The sequence below is a fragment of the Carettochelys insculpta genome, chromosome 8, assembly GCF_033958435.1.
Source record: "Carettochelys insculpta isolate YL-2023 chromosome 8, ASM3395843v1, whole genome shotgun sequence".
Taxonomy (NCBI): Eukaryota; Metazoa; Chordata; order Testudines; family Carettochelyidae; genus Carettochelys; species Carettochelys insculpta.
In genome coordinates, this window is record NC_134144.1 from 30,183,305 (window position 1) to 30,205,462 (window position 22,158).

At 44.5% G+C, this 22,158-nt stretch overlaps 1 protein-coding gene across 3 annotated transcripts in view; it reads left to right on the forward strand.

Annotated features, from left to right (window-relative positions):
• Positions 1-22,158, forward strand: part of SESTD1 (SEC14 and spectrin domain containing 1) — a 136,651-nt gene that overhangs the window by 20,738 nt on the left and 93,755 nt on the right. For 2 of the 3 annotated variants that reach the window (XM_075001113.1, XM_075001112.1), the window contains exon 4: positions 10,563-10,642. The exons of the other annotated variant lie outside the window; for it this stretch is intronic. In XM_075001113.1, coding sequence (XP_074857214.1) covers positions 10,588-10,642 — 55 coding nt within the window. In that variant the 5' untranslated portion in view covers positions 10,563-10,587. The remainder of the gene's footprint in view (positions 1-10,562; positions 10,643-22,158) is intronic. 3 annotated transcript variants of the gene reach the window in all.

Here is a 22,158-nt window from a genome sequence, read left to right on the forward strand (position 1 = left end):
AAAGTTACTTTTGTAGTGTGGACACAGCCTTACAAAAATGCCTCCCACACTATTTCCTCCTTTTCTTTGTCATTCTGATAAGATAGTAGGTCCTTTATATCTGCAAATGGCTGCTGACCAAAGCCCTGACCAGGGCCATCACAGAAGCAAAAATTAAAGAACGCATAATCACATGCCACTGCTTTGGAGTAACTTTACCAAAACCCTTGATCACTTTATGAACATACCTAATTTGTCCAGTTTTTCCTTGGGCATGATATATGTACCAATTTGGTTTCAAAGTACATCAGCCTTTAGCTTGTCTCTCTTTTCAGGCGAGACACGTAACATCCCCCTACCCCCACCCCCCGCGCCTTCCATTCATGTATTTGATTTGTCAGTTTTTTATTGCAATGTTTTTGGACCTCTGTACTGTGTGTCTGTGTCTGGATTGGAAATTCAATAGGACTGAAGAAGTGGGTGTGTCCCATGAGAGCTCATCACCTAATTACCTAATAAGTCATTTTGTTAGTCTTTAAAGTGCTACATGAATGCTGGTTTGTTCTTTTTTTTTTTTTTTTTCCAGAGGTGAGCAGGACACCCCAGGCAGCCTGCCATCTATGGAAATGTTCCTGGTGGATGAGTGAGTTCACTCAGATCACATCTCCCTGCTGCCAAAAAGAGAGTCGTTCAGATAGTGGGCTAATTGGTGCCAATTAATTTCCTTAGTAACTATACAGTCAGCGTTTATGGAAGCTGGGGCACTCAGCTTCATCCCTTAACCAGGCTTGTGTGTAAAGGCTTGACTATGTCAAGATAATTATGGTCAGTGTGGTTTCTTTCAGACAAATGCTGTTTCTTCAGCATCACCCAGAGCAGAATAGGGTCATGCTGCAGCCAGCTAGGCTAGGGCCTCAGCTCTCACCTCACCCCACAGCCTCCCAACAACAAGAGGGAGAGGCAGAGCATTTGCACCTCTTCCCACTCCCTCCCGCCCTTGTCAGAGGCATGATCTTTACTTGCTAGTTGCATTCTGGATAGTGGAAATGGGGATGATCACAGTGCAATGAAGTGTCTCCCTCCCTTCTCTCTGGACTCCAGGGGTAGTTTTCCTTGCTGGTGTGATCAAATCACCCCACCCTCTGTTGGGCGTGTGGCCATTTGTTCCTGTTGACTAAACTAATTGGCACTAAGAAGCATTTTTGCTGTAAGGAGAAAGAGGCTTTGTAATTTTACACACAGAAATTTAGCTGTTCTGCTTAGTATCATGTGAGTTTGTCAGGTTTATTTTATTTTATTTTTGGTTCAGAAGCAGTTCTGGTCAGAGTGGTAGTTTGATAAAGGATAAGATCTATAATCTACCTTTCTAAAATTATTTTCTGTAAAATGCGTGCTTGTGGTAGTAGATTAATTGGCACTTTTTAGAATAATCTGCTTTACTCATATGTGGGTTTATCACTTGTAACACATCCATACCAAATTCATGCTGGCAAAACTTTTATAACCCTGCCACCATACTCGCACGTGTTCTCTCTTTCTCCTGCACGTTGGTGTGCATGTAATGCACCAAGTGGATGTGATTGTGACCCCTTTCTGCTGGTAGGCATTGCTCACTAGACAACTTTTGATTGTCGTAACTGAATGAGTTACACCTGGGAGCATCCTGTGCCAAAAATTAAAAATTCTTCACCCCACCCCCCGGTGTACACAGTATTTAAAAAGTTGCAAAATTATGCAAATTGCATTTGTTAAATAAATGTGAAGACTCTAGCATGACAGTGGGGAGCATAGGCCGCTGGCAGCACAGAGGTGGGAGATCACTGTGCAGCCCCTCCTGCAGGACACAATCGACAGTGATAATGTGCCCACCCCTGACTCAGCATGAGGACTAAGCCTGTCTCAGGAGCTCCTCGGGACCCCAACCCCACCCATGCCAGGTGCACCAAGAGTGGGCAGGCAGGATCTAAGTGTGGAGGGGCTTAATGTGTGGGTTGAGAGGCTTCTGTATGAGGCAGTCTGTGTGCAAGCGGATCACTGGGCGATCCATCTGCATGAGGGGGAGGATTGAGATGCACAGGGGCTTGTTGGGGGTGGGGTTCTGAATCCAAAGTAATGGTAGTCAGTAGTGGAGGTGGGGGGTCCAGGTGAAGGCAGTTGGGACTCAGCAGGCAGGGTCTGTGGGCAGGGGTATAGAGTTCTGCAGGCGGGTCTGGGTGTCTAAGGGTTGAGTGGGTGGGTCCACATTCTGAGAGAGTAGGGCTCAGTGGGAGGGGGACAGAGCCAGGTACAGATGGTTAGGGTGCTGTGGAGTGGGATTCTGGGTGCAGGTGGCTCATTGGGATGTTCCAGGAGGGAGTTTGGCTTGGCAGGGGAGCTCTGGTGCCAGGAAGGCGGGGAGGCTTGTTGGGAGGGTCCTGTGTATGAGGAGGTCTGGATGCACAGGCGTTGGGAAGAAGGGAAAATAGCTCTCTGTACAGTGATTCCTCTTACTATAGCTGAGGAGTGATGGGGACAGGAAGCAAGGAGGTGGGGTGAGGGGAATTTGAAAAATTTCATGCAGCCTGAGAAGAAGTCTGGCGGTGGGTCTGCCCTGGCTCTGGATGTAATACAGAGGAAGTAGTAGTCACCTCCTCCCCATCTCGGGAGGGACAAGCAGCTGATCCCAGCACAGGTTAGGTACCACCAGATAGGTCTTTCCCAGTCCTGCCTTCTGCTCTGCAGTGATTTACCTCTCTGCTGGCTGCCTTCCGCACCCAAACCATGCTTTTGGGGAGGGTTGCATGATAGCTCTTGTGGCTTTCCTTTGCTTCTTCCTCGGAAAGTCATTTTTTCTGCAGGGAAGCAAAGAAACTGCAGGGAAATGAATTCTGTACATGTTCAGTTATACAGAATTCCCCAGGAGTAATAACTTCTTCTTTAGCTCGGGTGGCAAAGGCGTGTACTTTGGTAATTTGATCTGCACTGAAAATGAGGCATGGCCACAGTTAGCTTTTCACACGTGCACGCATCCATGTGCACACATAGGTATAGGGATACATATGATAACATGCACTGCTTGACCACATTTTATATATAGCTGTGTCCCTGATGCTGATATTCTTATTTCCATAATAACTTTTTCAGGAATTTGTAGATTTTTTTTTCAAACAAATTTTTATGCTGAAGTTTGTCTAAGCCCAAAGATGACTTTTTTTACACCGGCCTGGAAAAATCTTACCTTATACGTTTCAATCAGATATTCGTTTTTAAGTTTGTCAAGAATGACTAACGCTACAAAATTGAAACTTGATACATTGCTTTCTGTGAAGCGAAACATTCAAATCTGAAGAAAACTGACATAATAGTTTTTAAAGTTGATATTTTTAAGTAGCTGTTCTTTGGACATGCTTGAACCATGCTCTTGCTGTTTTCTTGAAAATGTGTAAGAGAAATGAAATGTGGGAGAAAGTTAACAAGTTAGAGTGGAAGTTGTCATAAAATAATGTTGACCTTTGTCTTGTCCCTGCACATATGGAAGTGAAAGCTGATTTGGGGCCTTATTTGCCTTCTAACTTCCTCCCTGAGCCACATATCAAGTGTTGTATTACCCAATCATTTGAAATAGTATGTAGAAGTTTCCTTATAACTTTAAGACATGGGACGGTGTTGTATTGGTTCAATCCCTAATCTATTGAAATTTGGACCATATCAGAGAGTTCTCTGCAGTCCTTTTCTCAGGAAGCTATGATTCAGTCTCAGATCCCTACTTTCTTGTGCTGTTCTTTATGACTTTCTGTGTGTTTAGCGTTTGAGGGCGTGGAAAGAGGCGTTATCAACAGGATTCCCTAATCTCGATGCCAGAAAAAGATTCATGTCGTTTTGCTTTGGCAGATGTTTGTAGACTACCTGGTAAAGCTTTTCTGTGAGCCATATGCTCTTTGTAGTCACACTCTGATCATTGTCACTGACACAGTTTTATCAATTAATTTTTCTTAAAGCTTCCCAGTAAACAGAGTTCTCGATCTTGTTGACTTATTTTCCTGTGCCACTTCACTTGTTTAGGAACGTAGAGAAATCTCCTTTCTTCTTCGAGTGGTCCCCACGGGTGCTCCACAGCAGGTGTCGGGCTCGCCCTCGCGTCACAGATCAGAGATTTTTCAAGCTGTATTTCATTGGATCGCGCATGCACAGAAGCGCGCTGGTCCTTCATGCGCTTTTGGTCATGTGCACGATCCAGTGTACGCCAGTTCCTCTCTGCTGCCAGTGGCTGCAGACAGACTTTGCTTTGGTTCCACCGTCTGGAGAGAGAGAACCCGTTTTCTTGTTTTACTGGTTGCTAGTTTTTAAGAACTGTTCTTTAAAATCTTTTATTGTATATAATTTAAAAAAAAAAAATAGAGGAGAGCAGGAGGGAAGGCTCCTCCACTAGAACTTTCTTATTTTTAGCATAGACCAGTTGTTAACATTTATCTACAGACTGTTTGTTGTTCTTAGTACCTGTTAAGTACCCACGTTAAGGTTAGGCTATGTTAAGTTATTTAAAAAAAAAAAAAAAGGGGCGGGGGGGAGAGAATACAAAAGGAAAAGGAGGAAAGATGTCTCCGGCAGGCTTTGAGAAGTGTGAGTCATGCCGTGAGGCTATGCTGGCCTCTGACAGCCATAGCAAATGCATTCGTTGTCTGGGCAAAGCCCATGTGCCTCAAAAGTATTCTCATTGCTCCAAACTCACTGCTAGAGCGAGGAAGGACAGAGAAATGAGGCTCAAGATGATTTTATTTGATAAAGCTCTTCAGCCTGAAACAACTGAGTTGACTCCTCCGGAGGGCCCAAGAGTACCTCAAAAACAAAAAGCAACCTTTCTGACCTCCTCGAGTCATAAGAGGAAGAAAGTGTCCCCCACTCAGTCTTTGCCTGCACTATCCATGATCAGGATGAGTGAGACACAGAGGCAGGATGCATCTGTGGCTAAAGGAAGCTCAAAGCCCGGAGAGCAAAAGACAGTGCCTAGGTCTCAGACTTCCAAAGAGACATCACCAAAAAACCTGCAGGCGCCTAAGTGGCAGGTGCCAGATACTACGGCACCGAGACAAATGACCCTGGCACTGAGAGCATTGGAACCGGGGGCTCCGGAACGGGGATTTGTGATGCCAAAGACCTCTGATCATGCGGAACTAGCGGCACCAAAATCCTTGGCACCGGGCCTGACACCATCCATATCAGCACCGGCCCACCTATTTCATGAACTGAGAAAAGCACGTTCTAAGACACAGCACCGAAGCCCATCCCCAGACCTTTTCATTATGCCATTTCATTTGTCTCCGAGCTCTCCTCCGGAAACATATACTTGAAAGGCCGTTACCACCACCATCGCCTTTCCTGAGGCTGCCCTCTCCACTTCCCCGGCCTCCTTCCCCCTAGCTCAGGCACCCTTCACCTGACATTTGACAAACGCATCAGCTGCAAGGATACCTCTACAGGGTGTCCCCACCCACGTCTAGGCGATCTAATTCCTTCCACCATCATAGATACAGGCAGCACTCGCGCTCCAGGTCCTCATCACCAGGATCATGTCCCTGCCACTACACTCACCTGTACCACTGTGAGGACTATCACCAGCACTGACGCTACTCAAGATCCAGGGATAGATCCCCACATCCATGCCCCTCAGACCGGCAATCCTCATCCCCTCCTCCAATGAGGCACCATCTCTTGCCTCCAAGAGAGGGTCTAGAGTTAGTTTTATTGATTTCCCCTGCCCCCGGAACACCTGGGGAGCAGACAGGCATATCAGACAGATGCCTCTTCATCCTCTCTGGATGAGGTTGTCCTGGGAGATATATCCCCTCTGGAACAGTTTTGGGAACTGTTCAAAAGGGTGGCCCAGTCTCAGGTATACTGGTGGTGGAAGTACAAAAGAGGCAGCACAAACTCCTCAAAAAGCTGAGATCTCCCACGTCATCAAAGATAGCCATCCTGCTGGATGAGGCCATTACAGAGGCTGCTACAAACATCTGGCAAACTCCAGCTTCTATTCTGCCAACCAATAAAAGGGCGGATAAAAGGTATTTTGTACCATCAAAAGGAATGGAGTTTTTATTTAACCTCCCCCAACCAAATTCCCTCATTGTTGAGTCCTCCCAGCAGAGGTCAAAGGCACCACAATACAAATCTATGGTGTCAGACAAGGATGCAAAGAGACTAGACTTATTTGGGTGAAAGGTATACTCATCCTCCACCCTACTGCTACACATGGCCAACTACACCGCACACGTCTCCAACCATAATTTTGATAGTCCACGAGTGATATGAGTTTTGTGTAATTATATCCCAGATGATAAGCCATTCCTAAAGGCAATAGTTCCGAAAGGATACGCGGTCTCATGTATAGGAGTACAAATTGCGATGGTCGTGACAGACGCAGCAGCACGTTCCACGGCCGCTGCAGTGGCGATGCAGTGAGTATCCTGGCTGCAGACATCCGGCATGCCTAAGGAATTACAAACAAAAGTTGAAGACCTTCCCTTTGATAGATCAAAACTGTTTGCTGAAACCACGGACGCAGTCCTCTACTCCAGCAAGGACTCGAGAACCACGCTAAGAACACTGGGCATGTACAGCCTTCCTTACAGACGGAAGGGTATTACCCGTATCAGTGACGCTATACCTACCAACCTCAGTGCCCACAGTACCAATGGGGCTGTGATCCAGGGTGCCAACAGCACCAAAGGCCGTCTAGGCGACGTTCCCAGCAAAGCGGTAACCTTGCACCACAGGCAGCAAATTTTGACTATGTCGAGGACCACGATATGACACCCATCTCTCAGTGCCAACACCCATCTCAGCTCCTGTTTCACCACTGCCTTAGACCATTCTACCAGCAGTGGGAAAGTATCACCTCAGACAAATGGGTACTGGAAATTATTGCTGCAGGATACACCATCCCATTCCACACTGTACCACCACCAAACCCCCCTACCCAGTCCCTCCTCAGGGACCCCTTTCATGTGACTCTGTTGAAAGAAGAGGTCGATCACCTCATCTCCATAGGCGCGGTGGAGAGAGTCCCGGATGAGTTCCAATGGGAAGGTTTCTGTTCCCGGTACTTCCTCACGAAAAAGACAAAGCACACAAATATGCTGGAACTAGGGGTAGTGTTCAATGCATGCAAGCACTTCCTACAATACCTATGGCACAGAGTAGTCGGGGTCAATACTGACAACATTTTCATGATGTATTATATTAATCGATGGGGGGGCGCGGGGGCGGCCAGATCCCGCACATTATGTGCGAAGGCCGTCCACCTGGGGAACTGGTGCATTGCAAACTACATAATCCTGAGGGCCTTTTACTTACAAGGCATCGGGAGCATAAAGACCAACTGACTGAGCAGGCACTTTGCTTTCGATCATGAATGGGAGATCCATCCCTATCTGCTTTGCCATATATTCAACACCAGAGGGTTCCCTCAAATAGACTTGTTTGTGACGTGCAACAACAAGAAATGCCCTCAATATTGATTCAAGCTCATTAGGTGATGCCTTCCTTCTATCATGGAAGGGCCCCTTGCTTTATGCATTCCCTCCCCCAGTATTCATCCACAAGGTCCTAGAAAAGGCAACAATCGAGTGGGCACACTTGATACTTATGGCCCCAGCGTGGGAACATCAACACTGGTTTCCCCTGCTGCAACGTATGTCGTGCTGCTGACCACTCCCCCTCCCGATTGTGCCAGACCTCCTCGCACAGAACCGGGGAGTCCTGGGGCACCCTCAGCCTCGAACATTATGCCTCAAGGCATGGCTAATCCTTGGCTCAGTGCCTCAGAGGCTTTATGCTCAGAAAGGGTTAAAGAGGTCTTAGAATGCAGCTGCCGGGCCTCCACTCGGAAGACTTATGTGTACAAGTGGAAGCGCTTTGCTTCCTGGGGCTTATCCAAGCAATTGACCCCCCCCGGAGGTCCCGGTTCCTGCGATTTTGGATTATTTACTAGATCGAAAACAAGGGGAACTCTCCCTACCATCACTACAGGTCCACTTAGCAGCTATATCGGCTTTCCAGCACACAGTAGAAGTGTCAACTGTATTTGCCCATCCCATTATGTCACAGTTCCTGAAGGGCCTCATGAATTTATACTGTCCTCAGAAGCCGATATCACCTTCATGGAGCTTAGATCTGGTTTTAGACTTGGCCACCCTTTGAACCCCTAGCCATTGTTTCATTTCGCCTACTTACCTTAAAAATGACATTTCTTCTCGCTATCACGTCCGCTCGTAGAATAAGTGAGCTGGCTGCGGTCATGGCGATCCCCTCCTGTACGACCTTCTCCAAAGATGCGATAATACTACGTTTACACCCTGCATTCCTCCCAAAGATCTCTTCAGAGCTCCATATCCGTGAGCTGATAATTCTACCATCCTTCCATCCTAAGCCACATACCTTGAATAGGGAAGTATATGCCTTCTGTATAGACAGAACCAAACCCTTCTGAAAGACGGATAGACTGCTGGTCTCTCTTGCACTCCAGATTCAAAAGGAGAAGGACTATCCTCACAAATAATTTCAAATGTTATCACATCCTGAATAAAGATGTGCAATGCATTGTGGAAGACCCCATTACCAACTCCGCCCAAGGTGCACTCAACCAGAGCAATGGCAGCCTTGACAGCCTTCTTTAGAGGGGTCTCCTTAAAGGACATTTGCGGAGCAGCAACGTGGTTGTCCTATGACACATTTGTCAAGCACTATGCAATTCTTTAGATGCTGGAGGAAGATGCATGCTTGCTGACAGCAGTCCTCTCGGGCAAGCTACGCATGTTTTGGGTCACTGCTGGGTAGTCACTTACTGTGGAGCACCCATGGGGACCACTCGAAGTTGTTACTCACTTGTGTAGTAACGATGGTTCTTCGAGATGTGTCCCCGTGGGTACTCCACTTCCCACCCGTTCCTCCCCGCTTTGGAGTTCTGCTTTGTTTTTCAGGGGCATCCGAGGTGGTAGTTTTGAGGAACTGGCATGGACTGGATCGCGCACGTGACTGTAAGCATGCAAAGGACCAGCACACTTCTGCGCATGCGCGATCCAACAAGATACAGCTTGGAAATCTCCGATCTACGGTGCCGGGCTGAGCCCAACACCTACCGTGGAGTACACACGGGGACCACTCGCAGAACCATCGTTACTATACAGGTGAGTAACTTCTCCTTTTATCACTTTCTCACATGCCGTCTTTGTATTTAACTTCCAGCTTTCCCCTTAGTGTTGCCTTTTTGCTTAGATATTCAGTACTTTCCTGTGTAACATTTAGTGCAATGTTTATGGTACATGTTTATTTCTCTTTAGTTGTCAGTTTGAGTTCCTTTTGGCAGAGCTTGGACTGTTCATCTTAATTCCAAGTTCGTTGTTTGTTTTTATTTGATCTTTGCATGTTTGTAGTGTTTGGGAATTAGTATAGTTTCAACATTGATTACTCTTCTTTTATTGCCTTCCAGTGCTTAGATGATTATTCAGCATTACCATGAATGAAGTCATTCTTTCTTCTATACACTTTGAACTTATTTGTGTTAATTTGCTTATCTTCACGTATATTATGGCTTTTTTTTAAAATAGAATTTATTCTGAATTCTTCCCAGGATGTTACTTTTCTTGTTAGCTGTAGAATGATAGCTTTGGCTATTTGTTTTAGCAACAGAGAACAGTTACCATTCTGTAAATGGACTTAAATATTGTTACACAATTTTCCAAATTTCAGTTTGCGTGGGCTTCTTATTTTTGATATCATTTGAGAAGGAAAGTAAACTGATATAACATCTCCATAACCAATCCCAATGGATGTTTTTAAAAATCTTTGTTTCTCATAATGTAATGGATTTTAGCTGCTGGATATACGTGGTATATTAAGGCTTTTCCATTTGGTTTTTGTTATTTTGCATGGTATGGAGGGCAAAATGGAGGGCAGAGACAATTCCACATATACATTAAGCAATAGATTAAAAGATTGTTTGTTTTCAAAAAGTGTCTTCAGTCTGAATTTGGTGATAAATTAGAGATTTTAATTTGATAATTTCATAACTTGTATGCAGTTTAAAAGTAAGTATTAATCATTGTAAATCTGGTACTGTGAGAGACAGACCCTATAAAATGTGAACAGGAACACTAGGTTTAGTCCCACTTATTCCGTTACCTTATAGTCTCAACGTTCTTAGGTGCGATCTACTTATGGACTGCTTCTCTTTTCAACATTCAAGCTATGTATGTCTTGTAGGTATGTGTTCTTTCTTTAGGGTGTTAAGATAAAATGGGTTTACCTTTGAAGGGTCTATGAAACTTAAGACTAAAATAATAATAAAACAGCTCAGCAGCTTTCAGATAATAAAGAGAAATAGTGAATTAAAAAAGATTTACAATGGAAAAATGCTTAACACTGATCTGGGCTTTTTCTTCAGGTTTGCAACATGATGCAATTCAAATGTTATATCACAGTTTCAGGTTATTAAGTATTCTGTGCTGTTCTCTAAAAAGTCAGAACTGTGTTGGCACCAACTCTTGTGCTGATGTAACACGGCGTTTAATTTCCAAAGCTTATCCTCTTAACTTCTTGTATTTCAGAGCAGTGAAAGTTAACTGAAGTAGAATGGAAGCTACAGTAATATTACCTATTCTGAAGAAAAAATTAGCCTTCCTTTCAGGTATGGTTTCTGATTTGTCTTCATTCAGTTGCTCTGTGTATAGTCTGGATCTGACTCAGATTGTTGTTCTTTATCTTTACCAGCATTTGACAGCAGTGTATCTCAGATTTACACTAGGGCTTATTTCAAGCACAGTTCTCAGCTGTTGTTTAATCTGGATAGCAAAAATAAATTCAAGCATAGTCTGCTGCTAGTGGTTCTTGGCAGCCCAGTTTTTATTCTGATCTGTAACTTGATTTAAATTACTTATACAAGTTGGTGTCATGTTTCATTTCATATAAAATGTGCTAATTTTAATAAGGGTCCACAATAACTATGAACTGTCATGTAAGCAGTTGATTCTGAGATTTAGGACCCTTCATTTTTAGAATTTCTGAGAGAAAGCTCCTCTTTTCATTCCAGCCTTTACTCTGGAAAGGATTGGGATGACCTTTTTTGTTCTGTGTGTAGATCCCCTCGCACAATGGGATTCTCGTCTAGACTCCATTTCTTGGGCATTTCAGTAATACTGACACTAATAATACAGAATCTTATTTAGTAAAAGTCATAATTTAGTCTGACAGGATGCAGCTGGAATATTAACATGTATTCTTTTGCTCAAACTAATTTGCATTTTAGTTTGACATCTTTAAAAATCTTAAAATATTCCTGTTTTAAGTGACTTGAAATTTTGTTGATTTAAGGTGCTGTTTTTAGGTGGTCATGCCACTTTTAATTCTTTTTTAGCTCCTATGCACATCAGGATTTAAGAAAGATAAAACATACAGTATTTTTTTTAAAGCTAAAATAACGTATTTCAGTTCATGAATAGTTCTTAGCTAAATCAAACAAGTGTGTGTCCGGCTTGAATGTTTAAACAATTAAACTCCTGTGCCTCTCCTTAGAGGTAATGTATGCAGAGCAGTGGTTCTCAACCTGTCCAGGCTACTGCACCCCTTTCAGGAGTCTGATTTGTCTTCTGTATCTCAAGTTCATCAAATTAAAAATGACTTGCTTACAAATTCAGGCATAAAAAGACAGTGTCAAAGCACAGTATTACTTGAAAAATTGCTTACTTTCTCATTTTTACCAGACAATTATAAAATAAATCAACTGGAATATAAATATTGTACTTGCATTTCAGTGTATAGTATGTATGAAATTTTAGTTTGTGCTGACTTCACTTGTGCTTTTTATGTAATTATTTATAAAGCTAGGCAAATATCTAGATGAGTTGATGTAACTCCCCAACCCCAAACACCCCATTTGAGAACAACTGATTAAAATCTTCCCTTCCCCTCCCTCAGCAGCTTCATTTTACAGCCTAAAATAGTGAGCATTTTCTTAGTACACTTGTTTTGTTCAGGGTGTACCTCACGGAAATTGTGATTGGCTAAAGTGCATTTGCATTTGGGCAAGGAAGGATACTTGATTTACTGTGAAATATAGGCATTCTCAGTGAAAAGAAATTTAATGAGCGGCAGTTTACTGGAAAAAAATTGGAACCTGTGATATTGCTGAGTAGGTTTGATTCTTTGGAATTACATAATATTGACAGATATTTTTAAGTTAACGGTACAAGCATCTCTGAAAGATGCTGTAGAATCACAGGATTGGAAGAGACCTTTAGGAGGTCATCAAGTCCAACCCCCTGCCCAAAGCAGAACTAATCCCAACTAAATCATCCAGTCAGGGCGTTGTCAAGCCTGGCCTTAAAAATCTTTAGGAATGGAGATTCTCCCACCTCTCTAGGTAACCTATTCCAGAGCTTCACCAACCTCTCGGTGAAATAGTTTTTCCTAGCAGCCAACCTAGACATCTCCCACTGCAACTTTAGACCATTGCTCCTTGTTCTGCAATTACTGAAAACAGCCTCTCTCCAGCCTTTTTAGAGCACTCCCTTCAGGAAGCTGAAGGCTGCTACCAAATTGTCCCTCAGTCTTCTCTTCTGTAGACTAGATAAAACTAAATCCCTCGGTCTCTCCTCAGAAGCCATGTGGTGCAGCTCCCTAATAATTTTTGTTGCCCTCCGCTGGACTCTTTCCAATGCGTCCATTTCCTTTTTGTAGTGGGGGGCCCAGAATTGGATATAATAATCTAGCTGTGGCCCCACCAGTGCTAAATAAAGGGAAACTATCACTACTCTAGATCTGCCTGCAATGCTCCTCCTAATGCATCCTAATATGCCATTAGCCTTATTGGCTAAAAGAGCACATTATTGATTCATATCCAGCTTCTCATCCACTGTAATGGAGCCACAGCAGGGAGCAGTGGCCTGAGTGGGTAAGCTCTCAGTGGCTCATCGCAGGTGCTGGGTGGGCAGCTGTGGCCGGGGCTGCGTGTAAAGCCCCTGGTTGGGGAGCACAACTTAACCCTGGAGTCAGGGTGGGAAGCCATGGCTGGGGCTGCATGGAAAGCCGTGGTCCTGGGAACCTGTGGCCAAAACTGGGCAGGAAGCTGAAGTCTGAGGAAGCTGTGGCTGTGGAGGGTTGACTGGAATGGGGGCTGCTGACTGGGGAACCTATGTGGGAGGAGAGGAGTCAGGAAGCTGCAGGCAGGGAGCCCAAGAGCAGTGGCTAAGGCCAGCAGGATGGCAGAATTGACCACCCCTGGACGAGCACTGCTCGGGTCCCAAGGGTGCTGGACCAGGGAGGGTTGAACCTGTACTGCGGAGGTGGTAGGGAATGTGTCTGCGCTTGAAATAGTGATGCAGTTATGAACAGTCATGAACGAAATTTTTTTGAAAGGGCAGGAGAAATGAATGACTTTTTTTAAATATGGTTTACCCATATAACTCTGAAGCTGAGGTAAATGAAAAAATCACCTGTGTCACCCCAGCGCTGGCATTGTGTAATATAATAGTTTTGGCTTTTTTTGGTTTGATGATCTTGAGTAATGTGGGTAGGTTGGGAGGGTTTCTCAGATTTCCTAACTGGTAATCAGGATGTGATTGTTTGTTTATGCCAAACACTTTTATGATATCTCTTAAAATTGATTGATTGTGAATTATAACAATTCCATTTAAAAGACTAGATAGAAGTGCTCACTGAATTTTTACTGAAACTGTGGAGAGGCATCATTAATTAGAGAGTTTGTGGGAAGTGGATAATCCTTGTTTTGCCATCATTTGTGAGTTATTGAAGGAAACAGTTTCACAACTTGCAATGAGAGAATATTTTTCTGACCTGAATAAGTCTTAGTTGTTTGATAAATCTGTACTAAAATTACTATGCAAGTGGAATAAAAGCTTTTGAATTTTACCTCCTTAGTAAAAATAACTCAGTTTGAGCATGCTGTGAAATGTCATGAAACTCAATAACATACCTAATTTATTGCAATCTTTTCTGTGAAAATATCAACAAATGTAGTGTTTTGAAATCCCTCCTGCAAATGCTGTTTAAATGTAGGTAATTATTTAATACAAATCTATCAGAGATTAAACACTGCAGATGTGAGCATATTTCAAGTGCTAAATCTACACTTTCATATCAAATGTTGAGTATTGCTTAAATTTTAGTATCTCTCAACTTTTGTGCAATAAATATGAGGAACTTTTACAGCTAATTTAAGGTTGGTTTCCTTTGTGATTATAAAATCATAGGGCTGGAAGTGACCTCAGTCAGTCATTGAGTCTAGCCCCCGCTCAAAGGACTAACGCAAGCTAAATCATCCCGGCTGAGACTTTTGTCAAGCCTAGGATGACAGTATTTCCCTATGGTAAAATTGTTTGGAGTTAAGTTTGATGTCAGTCCATTAGAACTAAGCGGTAAAAGCATTCAGTATGACATTAAGTTGACTGAACACACGTAAACAATATGGTATGTTATTTTAGCAAAAATAGGTAAAATATTAAAAATATCTACTCAAATTAAGTGGATATTGCGCTATGGAAGTGCCTGCCTTGTCCTCACCTTGCTGTCCTTGAGGGTGTGGGCTGGTAGTGTGAGGTCTGGTAGTCAGAGAGGTGCAGGAGCCAGAACAGGGTGTTCCAACATGTGGGAGAGGGCTGGGGTATGTGAGTGAGCTGCTGGAAATTGGGGCTGGGTGTGTGTGCAGGAGGCTGGGAGCAGGGAGGAGCCCTAGGGCTGGGTTCTAGAACATAATAAGCCATTTGATATTTTTGCAGCAGTGTTAGAAGAGATTAAAACCCACTAGGTCAATTTTATGCCCCTCCCTTTCCCTCCGTCAATTAAATTTTGCTAGAGTCAGTGGATTTACAACAGATAAATTATGGTGCCTGTTTGCTTCCCAGTTGCTGCCTGCAGGCCACCCCTCCCTCACTCCCCATCTGCAGTCCTGACTTAGCTAGCTCCCCCATATGCCAGGGCAGGGCCAGATAAAATGGCTGCAGCCTAATGGTTCAAATATTCCTTCCCAAACAAATGCTAAAATTTGATGGAAATCACTTATCTGGAAATCCAACTCTAACTGAAGTCAAACAAACAGGATGTATGGTAAAATTCTTCCAGTTTTTAATTTACCATGCATCAATGAGTAAAGTAACACAGGGTATTCAAAAATATTGATCAGTTTTCAGATAGCTACAAAACTCCAAAAGAATTACGTTGTAAAAAAACATTATTTCTATTCTAAACCATTAACACCTTTGCAAAGTTGGGCAGCCAGACTCCCTACCTTCACCCTGTTTCTCCCATCACCTCACCTTTTTCCACCTCCTCTCCAAGGGTGGGGGCTGTGGCTCTAGCCTTTGAGAGAAGGCACAGGCAGAAAAGAATGGAGCGGGGGTTAAGCTTCTCAGGGGATGGGGGTTCCACTTGCCTGAACAATTTAAAAGGGTCTGGGGCTTCCAGACTCTCTCTCTTAAATTGCCTGGGGTCCTTTGCACTTGCCCCCTTTGCCTCCCATTAGTCAGTGGGCCAGGCTGAGCTCCCTCCCACACTCCAAACCCCCTGGGCCCCAGCCTGGAGCCCCCTCCTGCTATACCCCAATTGCTTCATCCCAGGCTCTAACTCAGAGCACACACACCTAACTGGATCACCCTCACCCCAAGCTTCTGGCCCAGCCTGGAGCAACTTCTCTCCCATATTCTAAACCCGTTAGTTTTGTGCTCACCCCAGATCCTGGGGGGGCCCAAAAAATCTAATAGTCCTGGCTGCCAGAAGAGTTAATCCAGCCCTACCAGCCCTTCTTGATGATTTACCTTCCTTGTCCCCTTCTTCCTATCTCTTCTCCCGCCTGAGCCCTATTCCCCCACCTTTCATGGGACTCCTCCAAACCCATGATCCCCCATCTAACCCTGGTCTGGGTCAAGTTGCCCTTTACTCCAGAGACGTGCCTGTTTGCTGCTGCTGTGGGCAATCATGGTAAGTGCATCGCCCCCACAGCTGCTCCCCCTTCCCCCAAGTGGCTGCCCCCTATTCCCACCATATCTTATTACCTGCCTGCAGAGGGAGGGGGGATATTTGAGACACAGGCTCCTCTGTCCTTCTCAGGCAGCATGAGCAAACAGTGCACAGCAGCCAGGCAGCCTGAGCACCTTGTCCCTCCTCCAACCTACCCCCCATTACCCTGGGAGCTACTGGCAACAACATGTTTAAGCAATTTTGTTTAAAGAGCCCACCCACCACCTCTACCCTCTCTAACTAGCTCTTTAAACAGAGAGTCCCTGCTGTTTAAAGAGCTGTCTTTAAAATTCAGGTCCCTGCTTTGCAACATACAGGACAATTAGCCTGTTTCAAGGGAGCGGGGGAGTTGGGAACCAAAAAAGAGGGACAGTCCCAGCTAAAACAGGATGGATGGCCATCCTAGTCAAGCTGGGACTTAAAAAACTCTAGGAATGGATATTCCACCACCTCCCTAGGTAACCTGCTCCAGTACTTCGCTCTCTGAGTGAAATCGTTTTTCCTAATATCCAACCTAGACTTCCACCACTGTAACTTGAGACCATTGTTCCTTGTTCTGCCATCTGTCAATACTGAGAACAGCCTCTCTCCATCCTCTTAGGACCCTCCCCACCATCCCTCACTATTTTCTTTTGCAAACTAAATAAGCCCAAATTCCTCAGTCTTTTCTCGTAGGTCATGTGCTTCATCCCCCTAATCATTTTGGTTGCCCTCCACTGGACCCTCTCCAGCACAGCCACATCCTTTGTATACTGGGGGGCCGAGAACTAGACACAGTATTGCAGATGTGGCCTCACCAGTGCTGAATAGAGAGGAATAATAACTTCTCTAGGTCTGCTGGAAATGCTGCTTCTAATGCACCCCAATATGCCATTAGCCGCCTTGGCTACAAGGGCACACTGTTGACATATGTCCAGATTCTCATGCACTGTGATCCCCAGTTCCTTTTCTGCTACATCGCTACTTAGCCATTTGTTCCCCAGCTTGTAACTATGCTTGGGATTCTTGCATCCCAAGTGCACCACTCTGCACTTGTCCTTGTTGAACCTCATCAGATTTATTTTGGCCCAATTCTCCAGTTTATCTAGATCATTCTGAACGCTGTCCCTACCTTCCAATGTACCTACCTCTTCTCCCTGCTTAGTGTCATCCACAAATTTCCTGAGTGCACAATGCATTCCTTCATCCAGGTCATTATTAAAGAAGTTGAAAAATACCAGCCCTAGAACTGATCTTGGAGACACTCCACTTGAAACTCACCCGGCAACCAGACATCGAGCCATTGATCACTACCCGTTGGGCTCGACCGTCTGGACAGCTTTTTATCCAACTCACAGTCCAATCCATACTTCCTTAGCTTAGCAAGAATATATTGGGAGACTGTCAAAAGTTTTGCTGAAGTCAAGGTATATCACATCCATTGACTTCCCCATGTCCACAGGGCCAGTTACTTCATCATAGAACCTAATCTGATGACTTGTCCTTGGTGAATCCCTATTGATTATTTCTGATCACTTTCCCCTCTTCTATGTGCTTCAGAATGGATTCCTGGAGGATGATTTTTCTGGGGATTGAGGAAAGGCTGACCAGGCTATAGTTCCTTCAGTTGTCCTCCTTCCCTTTTTTTAAAGATGGGCACTATATTTTTCCTTTTTCCAATCACCCGGACTTCTCCCGATCTCCAAGAGTTTTCAGAGATAATGGCTCTGCAATGACATTTGCAAATCCCTCAGTACCTTTGGATGCTTTAAATCCAGACCCAGGGATTTGTGCAGCTTTTCTAAGTAGCTCTTAACCTGTTGTTTCCCCTCTGAGGGCTGCCCACTTCTTTCCCATATTGTATTGCTTAGTTCCATAGTCAGAGAGCTGCCCTTGGCCATGAAGACAGAGGCAAAAGAAGACTTCAGTTTTTTCCACATCGTCCGTCTGTGGGTTACCTCCTTCATCCAGTAAGGGCCCCACATCCTCCCTGATTACCCTCTTGTTTTAATAGGCATGTTAACAATCTTTGTTGTTACCCTTCACGTTCCTTGCCCGCTGCAATTCCAGTTGTGCTCTTTCCCCTGCCTGATTACTCCCCTGCATCCCTCCTTAGTCATCTTTCCAAGTTTCCAGTTCTTATAAGCTTCGTTTTTGTGTTTAAGCTCACCAAGGATTTCCCTGGTACACGAAGCTGGTTGCCTACCATATTTGCTTTTCTTACTGCACATTGGGATGGCTTGTTCCTGCACCTTCTGTAGGCTTCTTTAAAATAATGCCAGTTCTCCTGGACTCCTTTCCCCCTTCATGTTAACATCTCAGTGGATTCTGCCCATCATTTCTCTGCTTTTCTGAAGTCCAGAGTCTGCATTTTGCTGTATTTTGCTTTCTTCCTTTTGTCAGGATCCAGAAATCTGCCACCTGATGATCACAGCAGCCTGGGTTGCCCCACACATCTACTTCTCATACTAGTTTCTCCCTGTTTGTAAACAGCAGGTTAAGCTGTACCAGGCCCCTGATCGGTTCCTTCAGCAATTTGTACCAGGAAGTTATCCGCAATATTCTCCAAAAATTTCCTGGATTGTCTGTGAATTGCGATAGTCTGTGATAGTGATGGGTGTGTAGAGAAACTCCCTTAGACAGGCAAGAGGCTTAAGTCAACTTACGTTATAGAGTTTAGTTGACTTAGGTTTATGGTCATAAACCCCTATGGTTACGCTGCTTGGTGCATGTTCACACAATGATCCTTTTGTCAGCAGAGTTTATCTGCGGTTGATGCTTTAGCAGTGGGAAAGAACAGTACACCTTGGGTAACTACTCCACTGCAAATTGTTACATTCTCCCACTGGGCATTTTGGGAATGAATCGCAGTGCCTCCTGCGTGCAGAATTATGGCACGATGATGCAATTTTCTGCATTCCATTATTCCAGCGGCTTCTCTTTTTTCAACTGCCACTGTAAACTTTGATCACCATCTCTGCTGTGAGGCATGGATCCTGCACTGCTCATCAGTCTTTTAATGACTGTTAACACAACATGTCTGATTTTTATAATATTTCATGAACTGCAAACCCAAACAAGAATCCATGCAGTGTGTCATGGGAAATAAATAATTCAGGATTGATGCTGACACACATGGAGCAGATGCACATGGTGAACCATGGCTATTTGGCTCAGGAAACAAATACTGGGTGGTGGGATAAGATTGTGATGCAGGTTATAGGATGATGAGCAGTGGCTGTGCAACTTTTTTATGCACAAAGGCACCTTCCTTGAACTGTGTGGAGCTGGTCCATGCTCCTCCATATCAGAACACCAAAATGAGTCACTTTACTGGTGGAAAAGCATGTGGTAATCACTGAGTGGATGCTGGCAACTTCAGTCTGCTACTGGTCGGTCATGTATCAGTTTAAAGTTGGGAAATCCACTTTAGGGATTGCGATGATGCAGTTATGCAAGGCCATTAATCACCTCCTCCTACAAAGACCTGTGACCCTGGGTAATTGATATCGTGGATGATGATGTGGAAATGGGATTACCTAACTTCAGCAGGCCAATAGATGCCCTTGTCTCTAGATCATCTTGTGACAGAATACATCAACAGAGAGGCTACTTCTCTATCAGATTGTAGCTGCCAGTGGATCATCACAGTCATTCCTTGACTTGAACATGAGGTGCACAGGGAAGGTGCATGATGCATCCTTGTTCAGGACCACTGGCCTGTACAGAAAGCTGCATGCAAGGGCCTCTTTCTTTCCAGACTAGACAACTCCCATAGGGGATGTGGAAACAACTGTAGGATCCAGGAGATCCAGCCTACTCCTTACTTCTGATTCATGAAGCCTCACGTTGGAAATGATGACAGAAGCGTAGAACTCTTCAACAAAAGGATCGGTGGTGCAGAATTATGGAGTAAGAACAACTTACCAGATCTGTAATGAGGGGCATTGTGGGACACTTTTTTGTATGCCACCAAAGGTGACATAAGCAAACACAATGTCGATATTCTAACTTTGTCGTAAAAAGCTCTATGCCCCTTGGGGAGATTGTTTTTTTTGTGTGTGTGTGTGTTGATAAAGCCACAAGTGTGTTGTTGCTGTATAGATCATAGAATCACAGAGCAGGAAGGGACATCAAGAAGTCAATGAGTTCAGCCCTCTGCCCCAAGCAGGATCAACCCCGACTCAGTCATCCCAGCCATGACTATGTCAATCTGGGACTTAAAAACCTCCAGGGATGGAGATTTCACCACCGCCCTAGGCAGTACATTCTAGTGCTTCCCCCTCCTCCTGGTGAAATAGTTTTTCCTAATATCCAACCTACTCCCCTCCTTCTGTAACATCAGACAGTTACTCCTTGTTCTGCTGTCTGTCATCACTGAGACCAGTTTCTCTCCATCCCTTTTAGAGCACACCTTAAGGAAGTTGAAGGCTGCTTGCTATTAAAGCACCCCTCAGTCTTCTGTTCTGCAAACTAAATAAGCCCAAATCCCTCATCCTCTTCTCATAGCTCTTGTGCTCCATCCCTTTAATCATTTTTGTGGCTGTCTGCTGAACCTGCTCCAGCACATCCAGATGCTTTCTATACTCTGGCCCAAAACTGGACACAGTACTCCAGATGTGGCCTCACCCGTGCCAAATAGAGGTGAACAACAAATTCTCTAGGTCTTCTCGAAATGCTCCTTCTAATGTACCCCAATGTGCCATTGGCTTCCTTGGCTACAAGGGCACACTGTTTACTCATATCCGGCCTTTCATCCACTATAATCCCTAGGTCCCTTTCCGCTGTACTGCGGCTTAGCCAGTCGTTCCCCAGCCTATAACAATGCTTGGGATAGTTCTGTCCCAGGTGCAGGACTCTACACTTTTCCTTGTTGAACCACCTCAGATTTCTTTTAGCCCAATCCTCCAATTTATCCAGGTCACTCTGGATCCTATTTCTACCTTCCAACGTACCAGCCTCTCTCCCAGCTGGTATAATCTGCAAACTTGTTGAGGGTGTACTCCAGTCCCTCATCCAGGTTATTAGTAAAGTTGTTGGTTGAACAACACTGACCCTAGAATCCAGCCTTGGGGCACTCCACTTGAAACTGACCACCATCCAGATATTGTGCCATTGACCACTGCCTGTTGGGCCCGACCATGAAGCCAGCTTTCTGTCCATCTTATAGTCCATGTTTCCAATCCATACTTCCTCAACTTGTGGATGTGGATGTACCTGTGAGAGTCAAAAGGAAGCATAGCAACTGCAAATTTTGTTCTTCTGCCCTCCTTATAACACAAGATGGAAATGTTTTCAGTACATGGTGTTTAACTGGTTGGAAAAATTGAAAGTTTACCACTTAAAACCAAAACAAAGAACCTGAAAGCCTAAAAATTCTTTCCATGTCTTGAGTCCTCCCCTTCTTTTCCATTTAAAAATGAAGGACAATGGAATGATTAAACAATCAATAACCAAAAACATTTAGACTTTTTATAGACTAAGTGTAAATGTTAAAAAATGAAAATTTGCTGCATACAGTGTTCAGAAACTTTTGAACCAAAATTTTAACCTAGCTCTAATATTTACAAAATAGTTTTTATGACTGTTAAATCCACATTCAAAGCAAAATGAGAACTGGTTTGTGATTTATTTATTTATTAACAAGATTCCTAATATATAGAGTGACCATCTGTTATATTTTTACCAGAATAGTCCCTTATTTCAGCCATGTCACAGGCTTTTTTAAGAAAATGGGCCAATTTTCCTGTATTTTTGCAGGGCTTCTGTTCCCGGGCTCCTGGTGTTTCAGGACAACCAGGGAGCTCCTTCATGGGGCATCTGCTCCATTCCCTGGCAGCTCACGGGGCCAGCCCTCGCTGCCAGCATTCTCCGCCATGGGGCGGCTGCCACGAGCCCTGGCCCTCTCTGCCAGGTGGCTGCCAATCCTCTATTCTCAGCACCTCCCTCCAGGAGGTTGAGGAGGCCCCATTCTCTGCTCCTTCCCCCCCATCCATCAGAAGGCTGCTGAGCCCCGATCCCCTGTGTCTCACTGTGGGGCAGCAGCCCCCATTGCTGAGGAGGCCTGACAGGGGAAACCAGCACCTTCATCCCTGGAGACCACTGGCCCATATTTGACATAGGGCAATGTGGTTGCCCTACTAATATACCTTGTGACTGACAGCTTGTTAAAGTGACTGACACTATAAGATTTCA